Raw genomic sequence first — 11,832 nt, 5'->3', positions numbered from 1 at the left:
CTTAGACTAATTTCTCGATTGATTTGTAATTTTTCACTAGTGGTTTCAGTTTCACTACTTTCTATATTGAGTACTTATTGGTTCAAAATTTTACTATTCTAAATTTCTTCTAATAAGTTACGTGTACATTGTTGTTGAAAATATCAACTAATTGATTCCATGATTGTGCATCCGTGTTTTTTTTTCTCCTTGCTTCCATTTTCTTATCTATCATTCCATTTAGATAGGTTAAAATAGTTGCATTCGTACATTTAAAATGGTGTTTACCTCAATAAGTGGACCTCAATGATGTGACGATTACCCTTTTTAAAGTATTATTTTGTTAATTTTGTCTAAAATCTAGCAAATATTTGTTGGAATTTGTTTGGTGGAAAGATACCTAGGACTAGGGTTGGAATACCCAACAGAGTATAACATAAAATTCTACAAAGAAACTCAAGCAAGCATGCATACAACTTCAAATTCACAAAGTAAGTATAATGTAACAATCCTTCTGACCCCCTTGGGTTGTTCTTGGGCTATCTAAGGTGTTACTTTAAAATTAACCAAATCTCCATGGTCCATCACGAAGATAGGGTTACAAAAATACACTTTTCCCAACTTCATTGAAACTCAAATCCTTGACAACCATTGCATTTGGCTAGTGAAGAGCTTTCGGGTGAGATAAATTTTATTCTTGGAGAGAACTATCTATGGATTCATTTGAACATCATATCTTCAATAAAAGACCAATGAACATTATGTTGTGATCAATTAATGTAGTCTTTCAAGTCATTGAACTATCATACTCAACAATCTCTTTCAAGTCATTGAACTATCATACTCAACAATCTTTGAATTACCCTCTGACAACGATGACAACACTATGTCCAACATAAAATCTAGGTTTAAGCTATGTAATTTACATATTCATAATGCTCAATGGGGTTTTCAAGGGACCTTATCCATTTATACATTAAAAATGCAATTTGAATAATGAAAAATTACACTTCATATAAATATAAATATATATATATATATATAGTATATCCATCTTAACCACAAATATATCCCATCTGCGAAGAACAGCACTTATTCAACAATCCAATCGCTTGTATCAGACAGGCACGGCAGTCGGGCGCTGCAAGTGTTGTGAAGCACATTTGTAATCCATAAACGGTGACAGAAGAATGTTTCACCACTTGTGCTCCGTTGGCGAATCGATTGACGTGTAAGGGAGCTTTCCGTGCGAGAGTTGCCATGAGATTGGCGAGAGTGTGATTGAAACCATGAATTTTACTGTTGCTCTTCGCACTCTCAAGAGAATAGGCAACGCTGGTATCGAGAGCAGAGGCGAAAGTGTAATTCTCATAGCGAATGAAGCAGAATTCGAACTGAACACGAGCGCTTATTGCGTTGGGGCAGCCTTGAAAAGCCCTCTCTGACGCTGCAGCGACACAGCTTTGGCACTCATGGCGAGAGACGTCGGGCCTGCATTGCACAAGCCCCTGGACTCCGCCATATGTATGTGTCGCTAATCCGCCACTGGGGGCAGCGCCATTCACCAGGGATTTCAATAGCCTCTTCAGATTCCTCTCGTATCCACTGCCACTGCTGTATTTGTTCGCATTGCACAGACCGTAAATATAGGAATCCGATATTTGCGCCCCATGATCCACAACTGAAGGTGAAACTGAAATTGAAATTGAAATTACATTAAATAACAGCAGTAACGTCATCCAAGTACACCACCGCCATCCTATATTATTCATGCCTTCCATCTATCTTCCCAATAAATATCCGCAGTGAGTAGCAGAGACTAGAGACAGATGCACGCAAACTCTAAATGGTATTATTTACCCAGAGAAGACGGAAGGGTTTTATAGCTATAGCCGGAGGATACGATGCGGAGACAAACAAAATTAAACACATCATCATTAAGATATTGCAAAATTTAGCACATCATCATTAAGATATTGCAAAATTTAACGCATCATTAAGATATTGCAAAAGGATTAAAGAATATGTAACAGAACGCATGCGTATTATCTCAAAACTATACTGGTATTAATAAGAGACAAACAAAAATAAACAATCATTAATAAGAATGCTTAAAACTATATTGTTATTAATAAGAAATTAATTTTTTCATTCCTAATTATTTTAAATTTTGTATTTATATGAAAAATGATATCTCATGGGGTTCACCATTACAAACAGTAGCATGACTTACGTAATTCCATTCCTCGCTTCCCGAGGAATCCATTCGGGTTCCAGTTGGTTGTGCATCGAAAACTTAATTATATGATCCTTAATGGTTAGGCCATCACTAAGTTATTTTACTCAAATGATGATGATGACCATGACCACAATGATGATTAGAATAAAATCTTAAATATAATATTTTACAATACAAATATTTAGGATTTTTCTATATTAATATAGGATATAGGTAATAAAGAGTGGACATGGATTATAATAGTGTTCAAAAGTATATTTATATTATTATTAATTGATGATGATGATGATGATGACATGGTAGTAGTAGTAGTGACAACAACGATGATGATGATGACAATATGACAACGGGGATAAAATTTTAAAATATAAAAGAAATAATGATGAAAATGAGGATGATGATAAAATTTAAAAGTACCATATTTTAGAAGACTAATATTTAGAAATTTTCTATAAGGGAGGAACACCATTAGGCGAACACCTCCACGTCAACATGCCCTCCTGCCACGTTGGCACGTCAACCTTCATACGACACGTAATGCCTCCATGCAGTGACCTATTGAGCGTGTATGAGTACCGATTCAGTAGGTGGAGGCGGGGTTTAGGGTTTGTTTAGCGTGAGTACCATGCGCCTTGCTCATTATTGCGTTCATTTCTATTTGGCACTTGTTCTTCTCTGTTCTCTCCGCCGGGTAGTTGAATGTTGTTGCTCCAATGGCGATCACTGCCATTACGGTCATCGGTGATGCGGGTGGTGGTTTATGGACCAGTAGAGATGGTCGTGTTGGAGGTTGTTCAGTTGTTTTCGTGTGTTTCCTCTTGTTTTTTTGCCTAGTTTTTCTTCCTCGTTTGGTGGTATGGGCTTGTTATTCGTCTGCCTTTATCCCAGTGGCGAATTTAGCTCGGCTCAGTGTTGGACATGGCCGTTTCGCACTCCGAAAGGATTTTCAAGTTTGTAGTTCAATTTATGAACTGCAATTTCACATTTTCTCTGCATTTTTGGTCCCTATCTAACCATTTTGATGTTGTCTTGCAGGTTGTAGCAGTCTGAGCTACTGTTTTTGGAGTATCTGAGGTTCTTGTGGCTTTCTAGCATAGAGAAAAAAGGTGGCATGGATAAGAAATGTAGGACACTGTCCTACCAGCTTGAAATACTATGTTTTTTAACACATTTAGCCTCCATTGGAATATTGTGCCTTTGTTTTATGCTTGTGTATGCTTGTGTATGTGTTTACCTATGTGGGTTTTGTGGGTTTTAGCTAATTTATGGGCTTTTAGTTTGTTGGGTTTTGGCTAATTTACGGGTTTTCAGTTTGTTGGGTTTTGGGTTGTGTATTTTGCACTCAATGGGGTGTGCGGAAAGAGCCCATTGAGTTTTTTGCATTCCGCCAATTTAAAATTTAAGTCTCGAAAGTTTGTTTAAGAGCATCCTATGAGTAGCAACATGACTAGGGCTTCAGGGTTCCTAACTGCCTAGCTTCTATGCTCATATATAGCGCCCAACCTGAGATTGAATGAATGAGAGGTCATCCCGAGCCTGAGATAGAGAGAGTTTTAGCCACGACATTATATATGTTGTTGTGGGTTGGTTGCACGTTGATGCAATGGTGGCATCCGTGGGGGTTGCAGAACCACGATATGAGACGTGTAATGAAATGGTTTGGGAATAGCTGCTGGTTGAAATTGAAGGTGTAGGTCTCGTTGGTCTACTAGGTCGAGGTAGGGGTTATGAATTACTGGTCGAGGTAGGGGTTATGAATTTGGGGTTAACAACAATTGGGTCTCAATATATGCTCATGTTCAAACCTGGGTCTTTATCGTGGTGATGCCCCATCTCGACCACTAGAATGAAGCCCAACAGACCAAGTCTTTTTTAACAGAGTAGGGGTTATGAATTACTGGAATATAGGTTGGAATATGGTTTCTTTCTCTTGCTTTATTTGCAATAGAATATTTTTGCAGTAAATATTTAACTCTGCATAAGTCTTTGCAAGAATGTCATTCAACTGAGTCAAGAATCTGTTCTAAATGGTTCTTAATGAGCATTTGAATTATTCAGTTGAGTCAATAATCTATTCTAAATGGTTTTTAATGAACATTTTCTTTTTGTTATTGTGGTAATTGTTTTGTCGTGGTTGTTAATGAACAATTGCGTTTTGTTGTTGTGGTAATTGTTTACATGCTTTTGGAGTTGATCAGGCATGAGACAGGTATTTTTTTTGTTTTCTCAACAACTGTGAATCCATTGTATCATAGTATTTATTCTTGAGTCATAGCTCTAGGGCTTTCCATAGATTTCCTTCAAGCATTATTTGTGTATCTTTTATTAGTATTGATTATTAGTATCTTTTATTTGTAACTATTTGTGATTTATGTTCACTTCTTTTCCTTCTTTATGTTGTTGCCTTTCATCAAGTAATTACCAAGATTGTTGTTTAGCTGAGTCAAGAATCTATTCCAAATGGTTCTTAATGAGCATTTGTGTTATTCAGCTGAGTCAATAATTTGTTCTAAATGGTTGTTAATGAACATTTTCTTTTTGTTGCTGTGGTAATTGCTTTCTCTGATGGCCTATTCTATAAAGCTCCAAAGTTGAGTATGTTGCAGGTTTGCAATGCTTCTGCCTATTGGATGAAATCAATACAAGTCTTCTACTTAGAAGGATGCTTTTGCAGTTGGTCAAGCATGAGATGGGCATTTCTTTGGTTTTCTCAACAACTGTATATCCATGGTATGGTAGTATTTATGCTCGAGTCATAGCTCTGGGGCCTTGCAGAGATTGTCTTGAAGCATTATTTATCTTGCCTCTTTAACTTCGTTACTTACATCGTTCATTTACAAACTCTTAACATAGCTAAAATCTCATTATTATTTACAATTTACTCATATTCATATTGTGTGATTTTACTCCAAACATAATACTTATAAATCTTGGCTCCTTAACTTTGTTACTTACATCATTCATTTAAAAACTCTTAACATAGTTAAAATAATTTTTTGGTTTTGGCAATTAAAACATATTTAATATAAACCTCTAATTTATTAGAATCCCTACACATACAAGTTTCTATAATTTTTTCTTTTAGCTTAAATCTTTTTTTTTGTTTCATAAAAATTAAAAATCAAAATAAATTGTTTTATAAAAATTCAAAGTCAAAATATGCATTAACTAATTAGTGATTATTTACAATTTCTTCATATTCATATCGTGAGATTTCACTCCTAACGGAATACTTAAGAATCTTTTCAGATTAACTTCTTTGCTTAGATCGTTCAATTATAAACTCTTAAGAGATTGTCTTGAAGCTTTATTTGTGTATCTTCTATTATTATTGGTTACTAGTATCTTCTATTGGTAACTACTTATGTTTTATGTTCACTTCTTTTACTTCTTTATGTTTTTACCTTTCAGCAAGTAATTACCAAGGTTGTCGTTCAGCTGAGTCAAGAATCTGTTCTAAATGGTTCTTAATGAGCATTTGTGTTATTCAGCTGAGTCAATAATTTGTTCTAAATGGTCGTTAATGAACATTTTCTTTTTGCTATTGTGGTAATTTCTTTATCGTGGTTGCTAATGAAAATTTTCTTTTTGCTATTGTGGTAATTGTTTACATGCTTTTGGAGTTGGCCACCCATGAGATGGGTATTTTTTTGGTTTTCTCAACAACTAGAGATCCATGGTATGGTAATATTTATGCTTGAGTGATAACTCTAGGGCCTTGCAGAGATTGTCTTGAAGCATTATTTGTGTATCTTTTATTATTATTGGTTATTAGTATCTTTTATTTGTAACTACTTGTGATTTATGTTCACTTCTTTTCCTTCTTTATGTTGTTTCCTTTCACCGATTAATTACCAAGACTGTCGTTCGAATGAATCAAGAATTTGTTCTAAATGGTTGTTAATGATCATTTTATTTTTGTTGTTGTGGTAATTGCTTTCTCTGGTGGCCTGTTATATAAAGCTCTAGAGTTGAGTATGTTGTAAGGTTTGCAATAATTCTGCCTACTAGATGAAATCAATACAAGTCTTCTACTTAGAAGGATGATTTTGGAGTTGGTTAGGCATGAGATGGGTGTTTTTTTTGTTTTCTCAAGAATTGTAGATCCATGGTATGGTAGTATTTTTGCTTGATTCATAGCTTTTGGGTCTTACATAAATTGTCTTGAAGCATTATTTTTGTATCTTCTATTATTATTGGTTATTAGTATCCTCTATTGGTAACTACTTATGATTTATGTTCACTTGTTTTCCTTCTTTATGTTGTTGCCTTTCATCAAGTAATTACCATATAAGTAATTACTACTTCCTTTCCTTTCCAATGTTGTTTCAAACTGAATTCAATTGATCTTTACTTTCTATTATTTTCTCCTGAATTTCCTTTAGTGAGAACAAAGGGATTCTTTTGTTTATTGCCTCTGTGAGCAGACAGAGGGTTGGTTTCTATTGCACATCTCAATAACATGCTCCTGGGAAAATATTTCCTTTGATTGGTAACTACTTTTGATTCATGTTCACTTCTTTTCCTTCTTTTTTATTTTTCCTTTCATCATAATCATAATTCCAATTCAAATTCAATATAGTTTATAGTTTAGCTTCTACTATGAAACCAATCAACATATTGCATCCTTACAAAATTCATATTGTGATTATTATGTTGACTTTCATCATAATTCCAGATCATAATTCGAGTTCCAATTCAATATAGTTTATAGTTTAGCTTCTAATATGAAACCAATCAACATATTGCATCCTTACAAAATTCACATCGTGATTATTATGTTGATTTTCATCATAATTCCAATTCAAATTCAACTACCCAGCAGAGACAATGGACAAGAACATGTCCCAAACAGAAATGAACGTAGCAATGAACAAGGCGCATGGTACTCACACTAAACAAGCCCTAAACCCCGCCTCCAACTACCAAACCGGTACTCATATGTTTTCAACAGGTCACTGCATGTAGCCCCCATGTGTCCTTACAAAATTCACATTGCAATGTGGTTACAAAAATTAATTCATTCCGACCCTTATGCTTGATGGCCTCCATTTCTTTTATTGACCAGAAATGTTGAGTCTCCTTCCTGACCCATGTATGGTGGACTACCCAAGATTGATTGATTAGGATGTGCTTGAATGTTACCATATCCTTGAATATAATTTTCTCCTTGTATCCATGGGGGGATTGAGAAACCCAAGTGTCCACTTGTGTTACTAACCCTAGCACTGGGTGCAGGTGTCATATAAACACAGTTAGGATTTAAACTTACAATGGTAGGGGTATATGAGGTGGGAAGAACCTCTAAAGTATAGTGGGAGACTTGGATGCTAATCAACTCTTGGTATGATGTTGTGTGCTCTGCAATGTGATCCAGCATATTGGAAATCATCCTATTTGCCTCAAATTGGATTTGACCATAGACTTCCCTGCTTGTCACCACTCCTCTTTCCAGCACTTCTTGAACCTTTCTTACCTCCCTCTCTTTCCTTGCTAATTTTTTGTGATGTTCCTTATCTTCCCTTGCTTTTTCTATTTCCATCCTTTCCTTTGCAATTGTAGAAACCTTCTGGCTTCAACTTCTTATACATAAGATACCTAGTCATAACCAGGTTTTTAATGGTTGGAAGTATTTCTTCAATTAAGAGGTTCAGGTATGGATCATTTCCTTTAATCTCGATATTGAAGGTTATTAACTACTTTCAGACTTGTTTCTTCCTCCTCCATGACTCTATGGAGATAGTGTAACCCAAAGCCTCACATTCATATAAATAAAAAGGAGAGACAAATGTCTCAATGAGGATTTTTTCTTTTTCTTAATCACATATCTAAAGATCTACCAACTTACAATTGTTTTCAAACCCGTAGCAAGGTTTTTTTCCTCCATTTATCCTTTTATCATTGATATAAATCTAATTGAGCTTGTGATGAATATTGAAGATATATGTATGAAGTAACTTCACGCAAGTAGTTTTTTCATATATGAAAGTATACTGTGTGATATTTTTGTATTTAGGTATCGTGAACTTCATTTTGCTAGTATTAAGAGTCATATCCATCTCGGAGATAAATCCTTGGAGGGATCTTAGTTGCTTGAAAAAATCTTAATGGCTCCTCACCAACTAAACAATATTGCTAGTGTAAAGGAGATGAGTTATGGCTATACCAATGAGAATAATACAAACACAACCTACATCTACCAAACACTCGTCTAGCTTATTAATGTATAAGTAGAAAATGGTAGGGAATAAGGAGCACCATCGATTGAATCTGATACTACATTTAATTTCATTTGATGAACCCTTAATGGTCCTATGGTCCTATGTTGGCAGAAACACCTAGAATACATCCTTATCAGCGTAACCCTTAATGCAATAGGAACCATTAACTCTTCTCCACCTTCATTAATTTTGTCTTAAGAATGATGTTAAAACATTTTCTAAAGTCAATGAAGCAATATAGAGATCAATTTTATTATTGCAACATTCATCTACAATGATCTTGAGGGTAACCAGATGATCTTTATTTAAATGATATCCCCTATAAATCCATCTTCACATTTATCTCTTTTACCATAGCTTTCAATCCATAAGCTACCTTTTTTCCCAAAATAATTCTATAGTGTATGATTAAAATGTAACAAAATATAACACATCATTATGATATTGTAAAAATATTAAAAAATATATAACAAAACACATGTCAAAACTATATTGATATTAATAAGAAATTAAATTTATTGAATTGCAAATCTCCCAAGGAATCCGTTCGGGTTCGAGTTGGTTGTGCGTCTAAAACTTAATTATGTTCGAAAATCGTTAGACCAACAATAAATTCTTTTACTGAAATGAATTGTTGTTTTGGTCCACTCATGAACATGTGGGATATTTTATGAAAGGCTTTTAAGCTTGGAATCTGTAAATTATTGAATTTTTATATGAATATTTAGCATTTCTATATATTAGTATAGTGAGAAAAATAAAGAATTCAAAAGTGATTATTGTGGGTAGAATCAATTTAAATTTATTTTAATTTTGGATTTACTAAGTTGAGAGGTATCGAATCTCTTTTTACTCTAGAAGAGGTTTGCAACTCAAGAGATTTGATTCCTCTCTAAGCTTGGTAGATATGGAATTAAGATGGATCTAAGTTGGTTTAATTATTAATAAGTGATAATTATAATTATTAATTCTTTTTTAATATAATTTCACGTAGTCAAAATATTTTAATTACTAATTTTATTTTATATTTTCTATTTTTTAAATTGTATTTTATTTCTATTTTTGTTGCTAAGTAATTTGACCAAGTCAAAATGTTTACATAACATCACATAACATAACCTTACAACATTTCTTCCATGAGCACCTCTCATTGTGAATTATAATTATTAATTTTATTTTTCTATTTTTTACATATATTTTAATTGTATTTTATTTTTGTTTTATTGGAATGTAATTTGACCAAGTCAAAATGTTTACATAACATAACCTTAGAACATGTCTTCCATAATGGGCTCGAGAGCTCGACTTGACGCAAAAATAAAGAATGAAAAATTAATTATTATGGATGGAAAAATAAATATATTGTTATTACAATATTTAAAAAATATTTATAGTATTATTCTATGATGATGATGATGAGTGACAAATACATTATATTGGGTAGAAAAATAAATTTTGTAAAATAGATCATCATAATATTCAAAAAGTAATTATAGCATTATCTCTTGATGATGATGATGATGATGATGATAACGGATGATGAAGATGACATCATCGATGATGATGACAAAGACAACTACAATGACTATGACTAGTATAGTTCCATCTTAACTCCAAATCTACCAAGTAGTGAGAGGGATCAAATCTCTCAAGATGAAAATCTATTTATGAGATAAAGACAACTACAATTGATATGACCAATATAGATCCATCATAACTCTAGATCTACAAAGCACCTACAGGGATCAAATCTCTCAAGTTGCAAACATATTTCCAAGTGCAAAATTTGAAAACAAGATGCACCTTGAGAGATTTGATTCCTCTTGTCTTTTATCTAGACTTAAGATGGATCATTGTTGATTCTAAGTCACAAACAAATGAAATGTTAAGAATTTCTTTTTATATTTACTTATTTTATATAATATATAGGTAGTTGAGATTGAAACATTTTATTTACTATATATATATATATATATATATATATATATATATATATATATATATATATATATATATATATATATATATATATATATTACACTTGGGCATAGTATTGAATTTCAATTACTCAATCTAGGGCTTTGTAAGCTTCGAGGTGTAGCACAGGAAATGCCAAGGATTCTGGTTCACTTCTATAATTGCTATGTTTATTGCAGCAACTGAATCATTCGGGTGCAATAAAACATATATGTAAAGAAGACCTGGAAATTATGTTTTTCTACTATTAACACAATGACACCAAATCAGTAAAGAGACTAAATTTTCACTAAGAAAAATAACAACCAGATACCCAAAAGAAATAACTCAAGAGAAAAAAAATCCAAGATTCATTTCAAACCATGCAAGCCCAAACATTTTGAAACATAAATACTTTTAAAATAAATCTATTCCTGCAATCATTTCCTATAATGGAAGTGGAAAAATAGTTCCTGCACTATGTTCCTACATTGGGTAGAGAAGAACAATACTTGCACTCTCTTCCTATAGTAGTAAAATAAATAACACTTTGTTCCTGTACTGAAGAAAAACACCCTATTCCTGTACTGAAAAATGATATAGTGTAGCAAGTCTAAACTCAACAACTGTGAAAATAAACCTTGCTTGAATTAAGGCAAAACTCTTAAACTCATCACACCCTCAATTCATGAACTTCAAGGCTTCGCCAATCATTGAATGAAATATTGAACTCCTATGCATAGATAGGAAAATCACCTCATAAATATATTTATCTTGTTCCAGTTTAACACTATATTCAAAATCGACTTTTGTGCATATAACTTTATAAATAAAAGTCAACTGATGACTCTAGTTTAGTTAAATATGACAATATTTTGTTCCTCCACTTATCATTTCAAAATAACGAAAGGAAAAATTACGTTCAATAGGCCCAGGGTAATATAGTGAAATATTAAATCAAGAGGCCCTGAACCAAGAATAACTTTACCTGCATAATGAAGCTTCCAAATAGCTACAAGTACTAGAACAAGGGTTTTTTATTGCCTGTTTGAAACAAAACAATTTAAACAATAAACTTATCAATTGCCTAGCAAGACTGAAATAACCCCTCTGTAGATCTTGTCTCAAGGAATATATGTGCACCACAGAGTAGATCTAAACTAAAGAGATGACTTTGAAATCAAAAGAGTAGTTCTAGATTCAAACCCTTATTGACTAGCCCAATGCTTTCCGTTCCAATGGGAGGTGCAGATGTTGTACTAGGAGTCCAATGGCTACAATCCTTGGGTACAATAGCTTTTAATTTTCAAGAACTTTTCATCAAATTTTCTACGGAAGGAAAGGAAGTTGAATTAAGAGGTATTACAGGTAAACCAGGAAAGATAATCAGCTCTCATGGTATGACAAAGCTTCTAAAAAAGGAGCAAAGAGGTGTAA

The 11,832-nt window shown here is 33.2% G+C and overlaps 1 protein-coding gene across 1 annotated transcript; it reads right to left on the bottom strand.

The window, feature by feature from the left end:
• Positions 1-1,034: 1,034 nt before the first annotated feature.
• Positions 1,035-2,948, bottom strand: LOC149264438 (cysteine-rich repeat secretory protein 55-like). The gene is made up of 2 exons (XM_089398961.1): positions 2,843-2,948; positions 1,035-1,672 (listed from the first exon to the last, which is right to left on the bottom strand). The coding sequence occupies exons 1-2, from the start codon at positions 2,946-2,948 to the stop codon at positions 1,035-1,037; spliced, it is 744 nt and encodes a 247-aa protein (XP_089255087.1).
• Positions 2,949-11,832: the final 8,884 nt, after the last annotated feature.

The sequence above is a fragment of the Pinus tabuliformis genome, chromosome 6 (genome assembly GCF_031772625.1).
Source record: "Pinus tabuliformis cultivar Carrire ecotype Pingquan chromosome 6, CPIR1, whole genome shotgun sequence".
Lineage (NCBI taxonomy): Eukaryota > Viridiplantae > Streptophyta > Pinopsida > Pinales > Pinaceae > Pinus > Pinus tabuliformis.
The sequence above is the reverse complement of the archived record's forward strand: the minus strand, read 5'-3'. Positions and strand labels throughout refer to the sequence as shown.